General features: G+C 45.7%; 2 protein-coding genes and 2 long non-coding RNA genes across 5 annotated transcripts in view; 3 read left to right on the top strand and 1 right to left on the bottom strand.

Annotated features, from left to right (window-relative positions):
• The first annotated feature begins 923 nt into the window (after nt 1-923).
• Nucleotides 924-10972, top strand: LOC135096518 (immunoglobulin-binding protein 1-like). Of its 2 annotated transcripts, XM_063998051.1 has the most exons (6): nt 924-1081; nt 1472-1837; nt 2904-3076; nt 3753-3887; nt 8566-8679; nt 10220-10972. In XM_063998051.1, the coding sequence occupies exons 2-6, from the start codon at nt 1715-1717 to the stop codon at nt 10428-10430; spliced, it is 756 nt and encodes a 251-aa protein (XP_063854121.1). In that variant the 5' UTR covers nt 924-1081; nt 1472-1714; the 3' UTR covers nt 10431-10972. The 2 variants fall into 2 exon arrangements, with proteins under 2 accessions (XP_063854121.1, XP_063854122.1); XM_063998052.1 differs by lacking the exon at nt 1472-1837 and having other exon boundaries at nt 963-1081.
• Nucleotides 3894-8563, top strand: LOC135096519 (uncharacterized). Its single transcript, XR_010264767.1, has 2 exons — nt 3894-8005; nt 8044-8563. It is a non-coding gene; the product is annotated as an uncharacterized LOC135096519 (long non-coding RNA).
• Nucleotides 10973-12536: 1564 nt separating the features above from the next.
• On the bottom strand, nt 12537-18673 carry LOC135096516 (uncharacterized). The gene is made up of 2 exons (XM_063998050.1): nt 17758-18673; nt 12537-14061 (listed from the first exon to the last, which is right to left on the bottom strand). Exons 1-2 carry the CDS (start codon nt 18491-18493, stop codon nt 14024-14026), a joined length of 774 nt encoding a protein of 257 aa, XP_063854120.1. The 5' UTR covers nt 18494-18673; the 3' UTR covers nt 12537-14023.
• LOC135096517 (uncharacterized) overlaps nt 18666-20000 on the top strand; it is a 1911-nt gene continuing 576 nt past the window's right edge. Inside the window, exons 1-3 of the long non-coding RNA XR_010264766.1 lie at nt 18666-18764; nt 18886-19281; nt 19523-20000. The exon at nt 19523-20000 is cut by the window's right edge and continues 576 nt beyond it. This is a non-coding gene — a long non-coding RNA (uncharacterized LOC135096517). The remainder of the gene's footprint in view (nt 18765-18885; nt 19282-19522) is intronic.

Genomic DNA, 20000 nt, shown 5'->3' with positions numbered 1-20000 from the left:
GGAGGCGGCTGAGCGTGAGCTGAAGGCAAGTGTGGACACGCAGCGTGGAACAAAAGACAAAATGAAGGAGTGTGTTGCTCTCTACATGTTCACTGATGATGGAACAACACTTTTTCGAATGCATTGCTTGAGGCAGCTGTGTGTGTGTACCTTGGCAGTGACGGAGCACCACAACAGATGACACAACCACCCCTGAGTCACCCACCCTGCATCCTGTGGACAGACTCACTCCTCTTGCCCAGCGACCGTGGAAAACTGAATGTTGGAAGTGACAGTATTCACATTCACGGCGCGTGGAAGGAACAGCCACAGAGTCAGCACGGTGGCTCGTCTTTGCCGGACACGTGTGGAACTGTTAATGTGTCAGCCGAATTCAAAGTACGGTATCTTTCACTGACAGTGACGGACTGAGTGGACGCGGCAGCGATAAGCCACTGATGTGTGTGAATGGGCCTTCACTGTGTTATTTGAATGGAAGTTTTAAATAAACTATTACATATTTTTTCTGCAATAATTTATTACGTATACATCTTAAAACTCCAAAACATAATTAAGTTCAATATTAAGTGTTATCTACAATAATTAAGTGTATTTCGTGCTTTGAATGAGAGAAAAATAATGGTATAAAATATTTTAACCCAACTCAATACACATAATAATCCTTTGTTTTACAATTTTATTTGAATAGAAAGTATAATAAATAAAACATTTTCTATTTTTTTAGCAATAATTGGTTGTATATTTAACATAAAACCTCAAAAATGAACACTGACTCGCCATGTCTACAATATATTTAGCCGCAACTCAGACACCTTTTAATAATCTTTTTACCATGTCACGTGCATGTAAAATGTAATTAAACCATTTTATAATTTTACTAGGAATAATTAATTTCATACTCATCTCAAAACCCCAAAAATCAACAATACCCGCCATGTGTACAAAACATTTAGCCCCGCGATCACCAAAACAAAGATGGCGGGTGAGGATGGGAGTTTAGCCGCGGCCCTTCGACAAGTATTTGGCCTTGTACCGGGAAATAGAGGCCTCCACGCTGCCCACCGCTGACCCACAGTTGCAGGTAAGGGAGAGGCGCCCCTGGGATGGGTTAATTAAGGGGAACAGTACCTGGGTGACCTTGAAATGAGCAGGGAATTGTGGGTCTGGGCAGTGGTGTCGATTTGTTTATTTGTTATTTAAAAGTTGTAATTTTTGTTATTATCGTTTATATTTAATTTTTATTGTTTTCAGGTATCTGAGTTTATTTATTCATATTCTTTGTTATTCAAAAGCTGTTATTATTTTTTGTTAGTTTATACTCGTATTTTTTGTTTTATCCTTGAAAAAATAAATAAATAAAACACAAGACAGGCATGTTAACGAAACACACACACACACACACACACACAAACCCTCCCTCTCTCCCTCCCACACAAACTAACCCACTCCCTCCCTCTCTCTCTCTCTCTAGGACCAAATAAAGACCGCCATTGCAGGGTTGATCCGCACAACAGTCGTGGCCTCGGAGACTGGCGTGTTTAGCAGCAACGAGACCCTGGATGACCTCCCGACCTCCTCCATTAAGCTACTCCTCCTCCCTGCCCTCCTCGGCTCTCTCACACTCAAACGTACAGACACAGACAGGCCAGAAGCACTCCGATTGGCTGCCGTTTACTTTAGGGACTTTTTGCGGAGGTCTTTTGAGTATGGGGTGATGGATAAGGCCCCTAAATTTCTGGAGGAGGAGGAGGAGGAAGAGGAGGAGGAGGAGGAGCAGGGGAAGAAGAGGAAAGGTGGTGGTGGTGGTGGTGGTGGTGGTTCACAGCCCACTCCTCAGGTTTGTTTGTTTGTTTTTGTTTGTTTGTTTGTTTATTTTTTCTGTGTTTTGTTTTGTGTGTTTTTTTCCATTTTATTTTTTTTGTGTGTGTGTTTTTGTTTGTTTATTAATTTTTTTTTTTCCTTTTTTTTTTGTTTTCAGGTTTTTATTTTATTTGTGTGTGTGTGTGTGTGTGTGTGTGTGTGTGTGTGTGTGTGTGTGTATGTATGTATGTATGTATGTATGTCTTGGTTTGATTTGTGCAATATTTCTCTCTCTCTCTCTCTCTCTCTCTCTCTCTCTCTCTCTCTCTCTCTCTCTCTCTCTCTCTCTCTCTCTCTCTTTAAGGCTGTAACCGTCACATCAGTACTCATAACTTCAATAACAACGTACTTCAAATTCCCTGCACGTGGTTTAAGGCATGGTTAGTGTTAGCTGCGGCCGGTGGGAGGGAGTTGTTGACGCGCCGATGAGGGCAGACGACACTCTCCCCTTTGCGGTTAGATAAAGGGTTTGCTGTTCATTGTAAGGGGTCGCCGGTGTTTATATTTTGTTTTGTTTGTTTGTGTGTTTTTTTTGTTTTGTGTATGTGTGTTTGTTTGTGTTTTTATTAGTTTTTTTTTTTTTTTTTTTTTTTTTTTTTCGTTTTGTTTTGTGTCTACTTTCTGTTCCCTATCTTGCTTCTCTTTCTCTTCTGATAATTATTCTTTTTTTCATATTTTTTTGGTTCATCTTGTTTGAAATCATGCCTCGTACACTACTACTACTACTACTACTACTACTACTACTACTACTACTACTACTACTACTACTACTACTACTACTTCTGTAACTTCTATACTGTGTGTCATTGTAAGTTCCCAGATTATTTTTCTATAAGGACAATATGTGTATGTATGTATGTATGTATGTATGTATGTATGTATGTATGTATGTATTTATTAACATAGATATTCACACACACACACACACACACACACACACACACACACACACACACACACACACACACACATATATGCAACACCAATACAAACATCCCTTTAGCCTAACGACCATCACCACCACCACCACCTCCCTTCTGCAGGAGCTCCAGGCCATGGCAAGACAGAGGCAGGACAAGATACAGCGTTACAGAGAGAGGAAGGAGCTGGAGGGGCACCTGGCTGAGCTGAAGGGAGTGTTGGACAAGAAGGGGCTGGATGAGGAACTTTTGAGGGAATACCAGCTTAAATTAGTCAAGAAATTTGTGTGTGACAGGTAGGTGTGTGTGTGTGTGTGTGTGTGTGTGTGCATCGGTAACCATTGACCCATAGGCCTACCGGAACCTAACCATCGTGGTATACATTTTTTTTCCGCACTTCTTGTTTCTATATCGCCACTCAAGCCTGCCGACCCTATGACCTCAAGGCTGCCGACACGATCGGAAACTCCTGAACTGTGCGGGTGGCATGTGTGTGTGATAAATTTGCGCAGCCAGCTTGTGGTTTGGTGCCCGACGTTTGGATTACAGTTCTGAGGCTTACCTGCGGAATGTTTAGTGATTCGGCCATGTGTGTGTGTGTGTGTGTGTGTGTGTGAGAGAGAGAGAGAGAGAGAGAATGGGGTGTTTTGTGTATTTTTACAGTGCATAAAGATTTCATTAAAGTACAAGCAATAAAAGAAAGATAGATAGATAGAAAATGGATGGATATATATAGATAGATAGATAGATAGATAGATGGATGAATGAATAAATAGATAGACAGACAGAAGATAGATATGTAAATGGACAGATAAATTAAAGAAAACTGAGAAAAACAAGAAAATTACTATGTTTGCAAATGAACTAATCTCTCTCTCTCTCTCTCTCTCTCTCTCTCTCTCTCTCTCTCTCTCTCTCTCTCTCTCTCTCTCTCTCTCTCTCTCTCTCTCTCTCTCTCTCTCTCTCTCTCAGTGTGGAGGAGCTGGAGAGTGTGACAATAGAGAGACAAATGTTGCAGAAAATTTCCATGTTAAAATTAAAAGAGTCCGCCACCACCACCGCCGCCACCACCACCACCACCGCTGCCCCACCTGGTGTCCCCCTTAAGTAAGTGTGTGTGTGTTTGTTTGTGTGTTTGGTTTGTGTTGTGTTTTAGTTGTTGTTTTTTTAATTAATTATTTTTTTTATTTATTTTTTTATTTTATTTATTTTTTGTAATGTACTTTATTTGAGTTGTAAATTATTATTTTTTTTTTCTCTCTCAGTGTTTTGTGTATTACTTGTAAACAGACACTTGTATGATCATATGTGTACTGTAAATATCATGTTTTTTTCCTTTAAATGTGTGTTTGTTGTTTGTATACACACGCACACACACAGACACACAGACACACACACACACACACACACCTTGTAACACAGCAAAGTTTTTCTCCTCTTGTATAAAGAAAAATAAGCTCAGAATGAGTCTAGTCTGCTTGTAAAAATCTCTGACTTTATAAATTCTTAGAAACATTAATTTTTAGTGTCAGGGTGTAGCAGTGTGGTCCACGAGACTCTCCCTTTCCACCAGGGGCTGACAGGACCGTGTGTGTGTGTGTGTGTGTGTGTGGTGCCACCTTGTCTGGGCGGCCCCGTGTGGGATTGCCAGCCTGGTGTATAGACAGACGTAAGGAATTCTTTGTTTTGTAGGATGTTGTCAGCCTCAGTGGTGTAGCCTTCAGTGCACACACCACACCATCCACTTCTCTGCCTCACTAGTAAGCCAGTCTGTGTCCACCTCCTCCTCTGTCTTCCATGTAGCCTTCACTATGCAGACACAAAAGGAAGGTTCCCACACATCGATAAATAACCTAACCTAACCTAACCTAACCTAACCTAACTTAACCTAACCTAACTTAACCTAACCTAACAAGGAACAGACTGACAAAACACAGCTAGGTTAAATACAGCAGAGAGACAGACAGACAGACAGACAGACAGACAGACAGACAGACAGACAGATAGACAGACAGACAGACAGGTGCAACACAGGTAAACTTCCATGTTGTGTTGTTTCCATCACAAACGTCAGGCCTGTCGGTGGCGGAGCACAGAGGAGTACAGCACTGTGGGCCTGGGGTGTCGCTTGGAGCAGCCCCACAGTGAATTGCTCATGTGTGGGGGCTACTTAAGGTCCCCATGGTGGCTGTGTGTGAAGGGCTCCATGCAGTGTGTAGTTAGGTCAAGGTGTGTGGACCAACTGTGTGTACTGTGCCTTGTTTACCTTACTGCCAAAATCTGATGTTTCTTCTCGTACTGTCACGTGATCTAGTGTCTTTCATCCGTCCATCAACAAAAGCCACACATTTCAAGATAAACTGAAGTAATGCATTGAACGGGAGGTGGCAGTGTTGTGAGTCCTAGCAAGGGCATCCAGTGTGTGGCTGCTTGTTTGTTTACCTTGCTGCCAAAATCTGATGTTTCTTCTTGTACTATCACGTGATCTAGTCTTTCATCCGTCCATCAACAAAAGCCACACATTTCAAGATAAACTGAAGTAATGCATTGAACAGGAGGTGGCAGTGTTGTGAGTCCCAGCAAGGGCATCCTGTGTGTGGCTGCTCCCTTCCTGGCTGCCCTGCCCTTGCAAGACACCCCCAGGACACCCCAAGACACCCCCAAGGATATTTTATTGGGTCTGACTCCTCTTCCACCTGGCTGCCTCTGGTCCTCTCTCTTCTTGAATGGGGTGTGACAGTGGCAGGCTCCTAACACCACCACCACCACTGCCCTCACCCCGCACACCACACCACTACACCCCAATAAGTTGCTTGGTTTAAGGGAACTAAAACACCAATAGTTGTCTTTCCATATGCATTACTGAACGACCTCCAGCCTGGTGAACGAACTCTTGAAAGAAATGAAAACCTAACACTATTTTGGCAGCAGAGAAGTGTTAGGCTGCACGTACAAACACACACACACACACACTGCAAGATAAGAGAAAAGGGAGAAATAGCTAAAACAGTCGTTAAAGTAACCAAAGAAAGAAAATTTGGGGAAAGACAGTGGACTAAAAAGTATTGCATGTTTGGAGTGAAAGAGGACAACAGCGAAGGAGGCGTCACAGCAGCACCAGTGACTGAAGTGACAAAATTAGGTAAATGAGGGTGAAAGCACACGGAGGGGATGGAGCGTAAGGATACATGGGTCAGGAGAAATGTGAGTGAGGATGGAAGGAAGAAAATGAGACTGGTGGAACGGGGCAGGAGAAATAAGAGGCGGAAGGAGAAGAAGAAACGGAAAATTTTGAGACATAATGAAGAAGTGGATAGCTAAGAAAATAAGTTGCCATTATCAGCCCACGTGGAATGAAACGACGGCTTAAGACTCTCAGTGCAATAAGGAACAATTCAGAACACTAGAAGCAACACATGAAGGGTTTATAAGCATGTACAAGAAGACAAGGGATTAAAAGGAATAGATTTCACACCTCGTAGCCTGTTTAATGTTTTGAAGCAGCAGGAGAAGTGGAAGAAATAGCTGAGCTTGGTCCAGGAGGAGAGAAAGATGCACGGAATGTGGTAGGAATGACAAAGACTGGCTGGCACTCACCTCAGCACAGGGGAAGAAGAGCACTTGTGAAAAACTAGAGAGAAACACAAGGAATGAGTCATACTAGTGAAGAGAGAGACCTGCTTGTAAATGAGGTGATATCTGAAGGAGGATTAGCAGTGACAAGAGTGAAGGTGGAGTAGAGAGGAGGAGGAGGAAGATTTTACTGGATACGTTTCACTAGACAATGAAAAGATGAAGGATGCAAGAAGACCAATGGAGCGTTTGATGAGCACAGGTGATAGACGCTCAAAAACACTCAAAAGACATGTTTTTTTAGCCAATATTCTGCTTGTAACATAACAAGCGTGGGCGACTTCAACTGTGAGAATATGAAATGGAAAGATTGGTCACGAGGGGAGGCAGGAGAGCTAGAAAGGAGAGTTGTCGAGACCACCTGTGACCAACCCGATGACATGGTGGGTGGATGAAAATACCGTTTTAGCGGCAAAGAGGAACCCTCACGTGGAGCCAGGGGTGATGGTGAAAGTGACACAAAGACTCGGATAAGTAAACATGGCAATACAGTGACAGAATGTAGTGAAAGTGAGTGAAAAAAGATGATCGTGGAATTGGACGGTACAAGGACGGATTTTGAAGTTGTAAGAAATTTTAATGCACAGACTCGCATGGCAGTGGAAGAAAGCTGCAGAGAAGGTGTAAGGAGATTTGTGGTAGAGAAAGAAGACAGACAGTAAGCAGGAATGGTTCAAGATGTGAGGAGGTCAGAAAAGGAAGAGAAATGACATGAAATTAATGGAGGAGGAGAAAAAACACTGCAGAGAAGATGTGAAGAGATTTGTGGCAGAGAAAGAAGACAGAGACAGTAAGCAGGAATGGTTCAAGATGTAAAGCAAGAAAAGGAAGAGAAATGACATGAATAAATGAAGGAGAAAACACAAGAAAACCGGGAGATACAAAAGAGTGATAAATGAACTCCCAAGGGTACGAAGAGGAGAAACAGACAACCACAAAAGAGGCATTGTGGACGAGTGCAAAGATGACCCAGGACTTTTCTTAGACACGTAAATGGAAAAATCAAAACCGAAAAGGAATAAATGACACGTTGATGATTAATGACAGAGCTGTGCAGGGAAGCAGAGATGGCAGGAGTGGCGAATGAAAGCTTCCTGAGTGTGCTCCTGTGTGCGTCAGACCTGAGGTGGCGAAGTGAGTGCAGATTGACTGTGAGTGACATGACTAGGAGTGAGATGACTGGGAGGGACATGAGGAAGATGACAGAAAGCCCAGGAGCCAGATGGAGTACAGTGGAATGCAGCACCAGTGAGCCAGCAAGGTGCCTCGTGTCACTGTGCTCACTAAAACAAGGATTGGCTAAATTGAGAGGGATTTCATTGTGATTAACTAGTTTTGAGTGGGATTAAGAGACATTTGATGGGATTTGAAAGGTTTTGTGTAGGATTGGGTGAATGCGAGTGGGATTAGAGGCTGTATAGAATAGGTTCACTGGGATTGGGTGAGTCCGAGTGTGATTAAAAGGGTTTTTGAGTTCGTGTGAGTAGGAGAGACTTGCATGGGGTGGAATGTGCTTGAGAAAGATTGGAGAAGAGTCATCATTGTGTCACCTGCAAGAGTGGCCATGAGCACCAGCCTTCAGGTACAGACCAGTGCCAACAAGTGTGGCAGCAGCAGCATGTGGAAAGAGGGTTAACGGGGCGTGTCAGAGTGTGGGAATATTTAGAAGGAAATGCAAGACTGACAGACACACAGCTTGGCTTTTAGAGAGGGGAAGATTGTGTATAATGAACTTGTTAGGGTTACTGGTGCTGCACAAGAGAGAGGGAAGAGTTGATAGTGTGTTTGGACTTAAAGGTGTTGACAAGCTGCCCCACTAATCACTCTTGAAAATATTGGTGTAAAAGGAATGCCCTTGAAACCAGTGTCCAGTTTTCTAATAGATGGAGAAATGAAAATAGTGCAGAGAGGCAGAAAATTCTCTTGGGGGGAAGGAGATTAGTGGAGCACCGCAGGAACCTATCATGGCACCAAGGATGTTTACAATAGACAGGGTGTGATGAGTTTGTGCGTTTGTACGGACACTGCCACAGGTCGCTGAGGGAAAAATATACTACCGCAAATAACCTCTCTCTCTCTCTCTCTCTCTCTCTCTCTCTCTCTCTCTCTCTCTCTCTCTCTCTCTCTCTCTCTCTCTCTCTCTCTCTCTCAGGCCAATTTTAATCACAAGAGACGCCTGCCGAAGGAATGTGTTTGGCTTAGGCTACCCCAGTCACCCCACAATGACCGTTGAAGAGTTTTATGACCAACGAGTCAGAGAGGGATGGTGAGTGTACGTTTGTTTGTGTTCTGGGATGCTTATGGGGTGTTTGGATGTGTTAAGGTGTGTTTGGGTGTGTTTGGGAGTGTTTAGGTGTATATGGGTGTGTTTGGGAGTGTTTAGGTGTGTTTGGGAATGTTTAGGTGTGTTTGGGTGAGTTTGGGAGTGTTTGAGAGGCGTTTGGGAGTGTTTAGGTGTGTTTGGGAGTGTTTGGGTGTGTTTGGGAGTGTTTGGTTGTGTTTGGGAGTGTTTGGTTGTGTTTGGGAGTGTTTAGGTGTGTTTGGGAGTGTTTAGGTGTGTTTGGGAGTGTTTAGGTGTGTTTGGGAGTGTTTAGGTGTATTTGGGAGTGTTTGGTTGTGTTTGGGAGTGTTTAGGTGTATTTGGGAGTGTTTAGGTGTATTTGGGAGTGTTTGGTTGTGTTTGGGAGTGTTTGGTTGTGTTTGGGAGTGTTTAGGTGTGTTTGGTTGTGTTTGGGAGTGTTTAGGTGTGTTTGGGAGTGTTTAGGTGTGTTTGGGAGTGTTTGGATGTGTTTGGGAGTGTTTAGGTGTGTTTGGGAATGTTTAGGTGTGTTTGGTTGTGTTTGGGAGTGTTTGGTTGTGTTTGGGAGTGTTTAGGTGTATTTGGGAGTGTTTGGTTGTGTTTGGGAGTGTTTGGTTGTGTTTGGGAGTGTTTAGGTGTGTTTGGTTGTGTTTGGGAGTGTTTAGGTGTGTTTGGGAGTGTTTAGGTGTGTTTGGGAGTGTTTAGGTGTATTTGGGAGTGTTTGGTTGTGTTTGGGAGTGTTTGGTTGTGTTTGGGAGTGTTTAGGTGTGTTTGGTTGTGTTTGGGAGTGTTTAGGTGTGTTTGGGAGTGTTTAGGTGTATATGGGTGTGTTTGGGAGTGTTTAGGTGTGTTTGGGAGTGTTTAGGTGTGTTTGGGAGTGTTTAAGTGTTTGGTTGTGTTTGGGAGTGTGGGAGAGAGTAAAAGGAGCTGGTGGTAATATAAGATTTTCGGTATAAGGTTTAGTTTAATATGGTGAGTATGTGTTTGTGTGTGTTTACGAGTGTTTGGCAGTGTGTGGCAGGGTGTAGGGGACTGGGAGGGAGGGGGGAGGGTAGTTTAAAGTAAAAGGTACATTAAGTTATTAAAAAAACTGTATATTTGATTAGCCAGCCCTAAAAATATATCACGTTTTGTTATATATTTATTTATTATTATTATTTTTTTTTGTGGTAACTTCGCTAGACTCCAATCTCTCTCTCTCTCTCTCTCTCTCTCTCTCTCTCTCTCTCTCTCTCTCTCTCTCTCTCTCTCTCTCTCTCTCTAGTGTTAGGTGATAAGAACAGGCATGATTAATAGTAACACTGATAGTAATAGTGATAATATTCTTGATAATGACTTTGTTCTTCTCCTCCTCCTCCTCCTCCTCCTCCTCCTCCTCCTCCTCCTCCTCCATGTCGTTTTCCGCTGGTTTATCTGCTTCTCCTCCTCCTCCTCCTCCTCCTCCTCCTCCTCCTCTATGTCGTTTTCCGCTTGTTTTCTTGCTTCTCCTCCTCCCCCCCCCCAACAGGTTCCCAGACCCCAGCAAGAGCCGCGGGTGTCTTCAAGACCGCGCCACCTTCACGCAGGAGGAGGAGAAGGCGCTGAAGGAGGAGGAGGAGGAGGAGGAGGAGAGGAAGGAGGAGGAGGATGACCGTGGGAACTTGGAGAGGCTGAGGGAGAGAGATGATTGGAGGGATACACACAGAACGGGGTGGGGAAACACACACAATAGAAGCTGAGGGGGAGTGAGTGATTAAAAAGTGGAATTGAGAAGGATTGTGTGGGATTGGGTGCGTGTGAGAGGGATTAAGAGAGATCGGGTGCATCCGAGTGGGATTTTGAAAGCATTTGAACGCGGTTGTTACTTCGAGAGGGATCAGAGTGGAGCTGAGTCTGTGAGGGAGATTGGAGAGTGGGAAGAAGAGGAACTCGTCAGATGTGTTTATGAGCCAAATTGAGAGCGATCGAGTGCAGCTGAGTGGTGTTGAGAGTTCATGGAGAGTGGGATTAGGGTGAGAGGCGCGAAGGGTGACACAGAGAGGGGCTAAGGCAGTTCTGAGTGGGAGGAAAGAAAGACGAACGGATTTGAGTGGGATGTGAGAGACGAGAGACGTATTTGTATGTAAATTAAAGTGTTTGTGTGTGTGTGTGTGTGTGTGTGTGTGTGTGTGTGTGTGTGTGTGTGTGTGAATGGGGAAGAAAAGGAGAGAAAATTGATGAGAAAAAAAGAGAGATTAGAAAATATTAATGGTTGAGTAAAAAATAAAATGGATGAATTTGATGAGTTGTTTTATTACTATTATTATTATTATTAGTAGTAGTAGTAGTAGTAGTAGTAGTAGTAGTAGTAGTAGTCATTGAGAGAGAGAGAGAGAGAGAGAGAGAGAATAGTAAAATAGGGAAACATTTTCTCTCTCTCTCTCTCTCTCTCTCTCTCTCTCTCTCTCTCTCTCTCTCTCTCTCTCTCTCTCTCTCTCTCATGGCGTTTTATTTTATTTATTTATTTATTTATTCTATTTTTTTTTTAAAGTGATAAATCAATATTCTTGTCACGTATGTAAGTGTCCACCCCCCACGCTGCGGGCGCCACCCTGCTCTCGTCTGCGTCTGTCCCAAGCCGTCCAGCCCTTCAGCAAGTAAACAGTTCACGCAGGGAAGCCACAGAACGCCTCACTGATTGGGGCAGAGCAAACTTGGTATTGTTCAATGCCTCAGAAACTCAATTCCTCCATCTATCAACTCGACACAACCTTCCAGACAACTATCCCCTCTTCTTCAGTGACACTCAACTGTCCCCCTCTTCTACACTAAACATCCTCGGTCTGTCCTTATAATCTGAACTGGAAACTTCACATCTCATCTCTAGCTAAAACAGCTTCTGTGAAGTTAGGTGTTCTGAGACGTCCCTGCCGACTCGAGTGACACAACCCGTAACTAGCCAGTAACTACTGCTTCCTCTGAGCAAATGTGTTTGTCCGCATGCCACGCGCACCACTTCATGAAACTATGCCTGTCGTGCAAAGTGATCAGGCGTCACAGAAAACGGTAAATGGAATAAACTGCCATTAATGCAAAAGTTGAACTGGATGCGAAGTGTCCGTGGTTCGCGCCGCGCCTCGACAACTTGCAGCAGGCCCCGCGTGGTGCGTGGTGGTCACTGGGGGTTTTCCAGAGTGTTTCCATGATAATGGTGACAGTTTGACAAGGATTCTGCATCGTGAATTGGGGAAAAAAAAAATGGAAGTTAAACTAATCATCTCAGTAGATTTTAAAGAGTCTTCAAGAAAACCCAAGGCGTGTAACAATTAGTGGTGCACCGAACAGTCTGTCAGGGCGGATAGACGACAAGCGGCCGGATAGTGACTGTTACCTGGTGTGTTCGTAGTTGTCTCCTGGTTCGCAGCCGTCCGCTCTTTGTTCACAAAGGAAAGCCGGACAGCTGTGAGCACTGTGCAGGATGTGGTGTACTTCAGGCCTGTGTCTGGCCGCTCTTTTAACCAAGCCTTCAGCCGCGTTGGAGACGCCAGGTTCTCTGTCCGCTGCTGTCCCCCTCACCACGGCTGAAGCCTTGGGTAAAGAGCGGCCAAGCACAGAGGTGAAGCACGCCCGGCAGTGTTCACAGCAGCCAAGCTTCCGTTAGTTGTCAAGGAGAGGACAGATACAGACAAGAGCACAGCTGCGAACACGCCACCGGTATTCAGTATCCGGCCTGATATTCCTCGTATCGGACCTGATAGCTGCAAGAACACAGTGATCATCAGCAATCAGCCTGAAGTGCCACAGTGGCAACAAAAGCAGGCCAAGTCTGATCACTGTTTGGGTTACAGGAAAGAAATGCACTCATGACAGGTGACCTTCATTCTTTATTTGACAAGCGGAGGGCTGCGGTCCACACAGTCAGCCGGCGCCGTGTACTCATGACCATGAAGCAGCACAGCACAAGGAAGACGCTCAACAAAGCTCACACACCCACAGTCCTGCCGCAGCTGTCTGCAGTGCTCGCGCGCGTGGCACACTTGATTCACCTCGCGCATCGTTACTCGCTGCAGACGTTCACATTACAATCAGATAACAACCATGCTAGTGTGCGTTACTCTTGTATTAAACAGTGTTAGTTAAATGTCTGCTGCCTTACCACCATTGTGTGTGTGTGTGTGTGTGTGTGTGTGTGTTGCACAGGCATGTGTGGCAGTCCCTCCCCAGTGACGGAGGCAGTGATCAGGAAGCTCCATGACGGAGGCTGTGAGTGCAGTTCTGAGGTACTGGCACACGCTGCTCCTTGTGGCAGTGTGCGTGTTGTGTTCGTGCGCCCATAGTGAAGGTGGCACGACTGTCCCAGAGGGCAACACTTGCAACACTAACTATGGATAAAGGTGGCACGACTGTCCCAGATGGCAACACTTGCAACACTAGCTATGGATAAAGGTGGCACGACTGTCCCAGATGGCAACACTTGCAACACTAGCTATGGATAAAGGTGGCACGACTGTCCCAGATGGCAACACTTGCAACACTAGCTATGGATAAAGGTGGCACGACTGTCCTAGATGGCAACACTTGCAACACTAACTATGGATAGGTGGGTCACCATCAACACGCAACAAACAGTGACAAATTCACAAGGCAAAAACTTAATCAACAACTCCCAACAGTTTTTAAAGAAACAATTTGTCACAATAAGAAATGCTTAAGAATAAATCAATAAACACACACACACACACACATACACACACACACACACACACACACACACACACACACACACACACACACACACACAAAAGACACAAATTGAACGGTTGGCAGGAATGAGTGTGGGGGAGGGAAGTGTTAGCAGCGCGACGTTCGGCTGTGCATTGGTCCTTTCCTCGCCAAAGTTAACTTGATTCCTTATGGACAAGATTGCACCAGAACATGGCACATTGCACATTAGGTGTGTTGGCTGTGCAGGTACACTCGCCACAAGTATGGCGTCGCTATTTCCCACGTGTTCTGCAGTGTGTTCCTTGTGAAGTATGCGTGGGCACTCACGAACCAGACAACACCCAGCTGTGAAGCAGGCGTGGTAATACTGGCCCTAGCCCTGCTGTGTGGCCACTAAGTTTTCATAAGCTTCATACAGGCTGCTCACGGATCCTTGCCTGTCAACAGTTCCATTCATGAGTTCTTGTCTATCACCAGCAGGCTCACACAGGCTGGTGGTGGGGTCTTGTCTGTCACCAGCAGGCTCACACAGGCTGGTGGTGGGGTCTTGTCTGTCACCAGCAGGCTCACACAGGCTGGTGGTGGGGTCTTGTCTGTCACCAGCAGGCTCACACAGGCTGGTGACATCTTATTCACGTGCTGATTCCACAGGGCGCATTGCTACATCTGAACACAAAATAAAGGATTGATATCACTAATACTACTGCTACTACTACTACTACTACTACTACTACTACTACTACTACTACTACTACTACTACTACTACTATTACTACTACTATTACAACTACTATTACTGCAGCACAGCAATCACAGGAGGAGGCAGTAGACACCTGCCGAAACGATAATTACTCCCAGTGAGGTGTGCAGCACTGTTCAGGGGGTGCTGTGAACTTATCATTAGAGCCAGCTGTGACCTCACTGAACGTTTCCCTTTGTGTCTCACAACACAAGGGGGCAGTCACAGCCTGCCCTCTAAACACAACTCTCTTCCTCCACACAAAACTACAAGCACCTAATAACACACACACCCTTCACTCAAAAATTTCAAAATCATCATGGCGACTCCTACACCAGCCTCGGAGTCCCCATCTGGGGAGGGGACCATAAATGTCCCCAGGTCGGACTGTCTTTCTGTCGACGACCCTAAGTGTCTTGACACCCCTGTCAACTTTTTCTTCATTCGCGATCTAAAATCTAATTTTCAATCTGAAGAACACCACCTCTCCTCTTCTAAACCTCATCTTCTTTCCTCACTGAAACTCAGGTGTCTGAGGCAACTGACAGTAGCCCCTTTTCTGTTCCCTCCTACTTTATCCTCATTTTCGATCCAAAGCTGGATGCTGCGTTTATGTGCGCAATGACTTAACCTGCTCTCGTGCCCACGCTCTTGAATCTTCCGAGTTTTCCACCATCTGGCTACGACTACAGAGTCACTCTCATACTAAATTTATCTGTGCTGTATACCTCTCACCTAACTCCTCTGACTATAAGAAATTCTTTGACTACTTAACTTCCAAAGTGGAGCACATTCTGACCCTCTTCCCTTTTGCAGAGATCTCCATTCTTGGAGACTTCAATGTTCACCACCAGCTTTGGCTTTCCTCTCCCTTCACTGACCATCCTGGTGAACTAGCCTACAACTTTGCTATCCTCCACGACCTAGAGCAATTGGTGCAACACCCTACTCGTATTCCTGACCGTCTTGGAGATACGCCCAACATTCTTGACCTTTTCCTGACCTCTAATCCTTCTGCTTATGCTGTCACCCTTTCTTCTCCGTTGGGCTCCTCCGATCACAATCTCATATCTTTATCTTGTCCTATCACTCCAATCCCTCCTCAGGATCCCCCTAAGCGAAGGTGCCTCTGGCGTTTTGCCTCTGCTAGTTGGGGGAACCTGAGGAGGTATTTTGCTGATTTTCCTTGGAATGACTACTGCTTCCGTGTCAGAGACCGTGTCAGAGGTGATAGTGTCTGGCATGGAGGCGTACATTCCTCACTCTTATTCTCGTCCTAAACCTTCCAAATCTTGGTTTAACACAGCTTGTTCTCGTGCTATACATGATAGAGAGGTGGCCCACAAAAGGTATTTAAGCCTTCCATCACCAGAATCTCATGCACTTTATATTTCTGGCCGGAACCATGCCAAGTCTGTTCTCCAACTAGCCAAAAACTCCTTCATTAACAGAAAGTGTCAAAACCTTTCAAGATCTAACTCCCCTCGTGATTTCTGGTATCTAGCCAAAAATATCTCCAATAACTTTGCTTCTTCTTCTTTCCCTCCTCTATTTCAACCAGATGGCACCACTGCTATCACATCTATCTCTAAAGCTGAACTCTTCGCTCAAACCTTTGCTAAAAACTTTACCTTGGACGATTCAGGGCTTGTTCCTCCCTCTCCTCCACCCTCTGACTACTTCATGCTACCTATTAAAATTCTTCGCCTTGTTGGCCTAAACCCTCGGAAGACTCATGGACCTGATGGGGTCCCTCCTATTGTTCTCCGAAACTGTGCCTCCGTGCTTGCACCTTGCCTAGTCAAACTCTTTCAGCTCTGTCTGTCAACATCTACCTTTCCTTCTTGCTGGAAGTTTGCCTACATTCAACCTGTTCCTAAAAAGGGTGACCGTTCTAATCCCTCAAACTACCGTCCTATTGCTTTAATTTCCTGCCTATCTAAAGTTTTTGAATCTATCCTCAACAGGAAGATTCTTAAACATCTATCACTTCACAACCTTCTATCTGATCGCCAGTATGGGTTCCGTCAAGGCCGCTCTACTGGTGATCTTCTGGCTTTCCTTACTGAGTCTTGGTCATCCTCTTTTAGAGATTTTGGTGAAACTTTTGCTGTTGCCTTGGACATATCAAAAGCTTTTGATAGAGTCTGGCACAAAGCTTTGATTTCCAAACTACCCTCCTACGGTTTCTATCCTTCTCTCTGTAACTTCATCTCAAGTTTCCTTTCTGACCGTTCTATTGCTGCTGTGGTAGACGGTCACTGTTCTTCTCCTAAATCTATTAACAGTGGTGTTCCTCAGGGTTCTGTCCTGTCACCCACTCTCTTCTTATTATTCATTAATGACCTTCTAAACCAAACTTCTTGTCCTATCCACTCCTACGCTGATGATACCACCCTGCACTTTTCCACGTCTTTTCATAGACGTCCAACCCTTCAGGAAGTAAACAGTTCACGCAGGGAAGCCACTGAACGCCTGACTTCTGATCTTTCTAAAATTTCTGATTGGGGCAGAGCAAACTTGGTATTGTTCAGTGCCTCAAAAACTCAATTCCTCCATCTATCAACTGGACACAACCTTCCAGACAACTATCCCCTCTTCTTCAATGACACTTAACTGTCCCCCTCTTCTACACTGAACATCCTCGGTCTGTCCTTTACTTATAATCTGAACTGGAAACTTCACATCTCATCTCTAGCTAAAACAGCTTCTATGAAGTTAGGTGTCTTGAGACGTCTCCGCCAGTTTTTCTCACCCCCCAGCTGTTAACTCTGTACAAGGGCCTTATCCGTCCATGTATGGAGTATGCTTCACATGTCTGGGGGGGGGTTCCACTCATACTGCTCTTCTAGACAGGATGGAATCAAAAGCTTTTCGTCTCATCAACTCCTCTCCTCTAACTGACTGTCTTCAGCCTCTCTCTCACCGCCGCAATGTTGCATCTCTAGCTGTCTTCTACCGCTATTTTCATGCTAACTGCTCTTCTGATCTTGCTAACTGCATGCCTCCCCTCCTCCCACAGCCTCGCTGCACAACACTTTCTTCTTTCTCTCACCACTATTCTGTCCACCTCTCTAACGCAAGAGTTAACCAGTATTCTCAATCATTCATCCCTTTCTCTGGTAAACTCTGGAACTCCCTGCCTGCTTCTGTATTTCCACCTTCCTATGACTTGAATTCCTTCAAGAGGGAGGCTTCAACACACTTATCCTGCAATTTTTGACCACTGCTTTGACCCTTTTATGGGACTGCCATTTCAGTGGACATTTTTTTTATTGGATTTTTGTTGCCCTTGGCCAGTGTCACTCCTACATAAAAGAAAAAAAAAGCAGCTACCACTACTACTACTACTACTACTACTACTAATACTACTGCTGATCTACTTCTACTACTATCATTGCTACTACTATTACTGCTGCAGCTACCTCTGCTACTACTACTACTACTACTACTACTACTACTACTACTAATAATAATAATAATAATAATAATAATAATAATAATAATAATGGAAAAGTTACTATTACATTAAAGAGAGAGAGAGAGAGAGAGAGAGAGAGAGAGAGAGAGGAGAGAGAGAGAGAGAGAGAGAGAGAGAGAGAGAGAGAGAGAGAGAGACTCACCTTCCGCTGCTGCCTCACCACGCCGCTTGAACACCATCACCACCACCACCACCACCACCACCACCACCACAGCTGCTGCTCCTGCAATTACGCCTGCTGCAACTCCGGTGGGCACAGTAAGTGGGGGCGTGCATTCATGGTGGTATGGTGTGGGCGTGGCAGGGGTTATCAATGAGAGCGATGAAAAGTTTACTTCTCTGCACAGGTATAAGTGCCTCCAAAAGTAGAGGGGTGGGTGGAATTCATTGATGTTGTTGCAGTCTGTCCATTGTGCGGCGCCTGAAGCCCAGACGTTGATGCTTTCAAGACCTCGCGTGCTGGCTGTCTTGTGACACACCCTGGAACACTCTGCTAGCCGCATGAAAATACTGTATTTTGTCTCCCCTGTGTTGGGGTCTGTGTTCCAAAGCTCCACCTCCACCAACAGCATCCACCACTGCTGGTCACCCGGGAAACAGTCTTTTTCCAGCAAGAACTCTTTGTGGTACTTGTCGCTTCCTTCCACTCCCACCACGACTTTCAGGTGATGGTGTGGGCGCACGCACATGCTGGCTGTTATATTCTTATCCGAGGTTGCGTTTGCAGAGGTAATGTGGTAGTATCCAGCGTCCGTTGTCTGGACAGTGAGGAGCCATTTCCCGGGGGGTGCACAGCCAACCAACCCTCCAGGCGCCAACAGCAGCGGCAGCAGAGGGAGGAGGAGCAGGAGGAGGCGGAAGCCGGTCGTGTTCTTCATGGCTGGAGGCGTGTGGCGTGTGGCGTGTGGCGTGTGGCCGCGGGGAGGCAAGATGTGTGCAGACGGAGTGACGCCAGGATATCCTCTGGCGATGGTCCTGACATGGCCACACGCGTCACGCAGGCAGGCAGTTGTCAGTGTGTGTGTGTGTGTGTGTGTGTGTGTGTGTGTGTGTGTGTGTGGTACTGATGGTCTGACGTGCAGCAAGACAGTGACGCAGGAAGCGGGTGTCTCCGCCACACGGGCCAGGCGGGGCCTTTCTAAGGATGATGTGAGGGCGTGTACTTCTTGTCACTGCGAACAAGCAACCTTGCTTTGTCTAGTGAAAATTATTTTATTTATTTATTTATTTGTTTATTATTTATTTATTTACTTTTTTATTTTTTACACAGAAACGTAAATTGTATTTTAACTTTGGCCAAGAACAGTGTTTCTTTTGTCAGTGTTGCCACGTGTCCATTGTCTGAAGCACCTCTTGATAACGGTGTGCACGCAGCGCAGCGCAGCGCACGGCGTGTGTCGCCTCACCAGTCTCAGGAGAATCACGGTGTGCACGCAGCGCAGCGCACGGCGTGTGTCGCCTCACCAGTCTCAGGAGAATCACGGTGTGCACGCAGCGCAGCGCAGCGCACGGCGTGTGTCGCCTCACCAGTCTCAGGAGAATCACGGTGTGCACGCAGCGCAGCGCAGCGCACGGCGTGTGTCGCCTCACCAGTCTCAGGAGAATCACGGTGTGCACGCAGCGCAGCGCAGCGCACGGCGTGTGTCGCCTCACCAGTCTCAGGAAGGTTACAACACACGCATATGTTGTGTTTCTATGCATTTATTTATGTATTTGTTTAATATTTGTTTTATTATTATTATTATTATCATTATCATTATTATTATTATTATTATTATTATTATTATTATTATTATTATTATTATTATTATCATTATTGTTTAGTTATTTACTTAATTAATCAATTAATTATTATTTTATCTATTTCATTATTTCTTTTCTTTTTTTTTTTTTTATTTGTTGTCAAGAGGGCAGGCAAAAGGGTGAAGGAATGAACCTGTGAGGAACAGCAAGCCTGGTGCTGACTCAGGGCAGCGAACACCTCACGCCGCGCGGCTGCCGCGGCCTTGCCTCACTCACTCAGTCAGTCAGTCAGTGAGTCAGTCAGTCAGGCTCACTGGCCGCGTGGTGCTCCCAGCAGGCACACTGCTGTTCTCACCTCTCACTCACTCACTCACTCACTCAGTCCTCTCTTCTCTGACTCCCACGGCCTGAAGATGCCAGGCGTGTCTTTATTGTTGAGGCCAGAGGGAAGGGTGGGGGGAGGAGGAGGTGAGTGTTGGCTGAGGCGCAAGGAGGGGGAGGGACGCGCCCCACTGGTGTGCGGGGAAGGGCTCCAGGAGCGCCGCGGGGCAGCCGGCCAGCGCGTCCAGCTGCGGGCAGCGCGGCGGGTACACAGCGGGACTGTGCGTGTCAGGGGAGAAAGGGCGCCCCTTGGTTGGCAGT

The sequence above is a fragment of the Scylla paramamosain genome, unplaced genomic scaffold (assembly GCF_035594125.1).
Source record: "Scylla paramamosain isolate STU-SP2022 unplaced genomic scaffold, ASM3559412v1 Contig4, whole genome shotgun sequence".
In the NCBI taxonomy this organism is placed as follows: Eukaryota; Metazoa; Arthropoda; class Malacostraca; order Decapoda; family Portunidae; genus Scylla; species Scylla paramamosain.
This window is presented reverse-complemented; position numbering and strand designations above follow the sequence as displayed.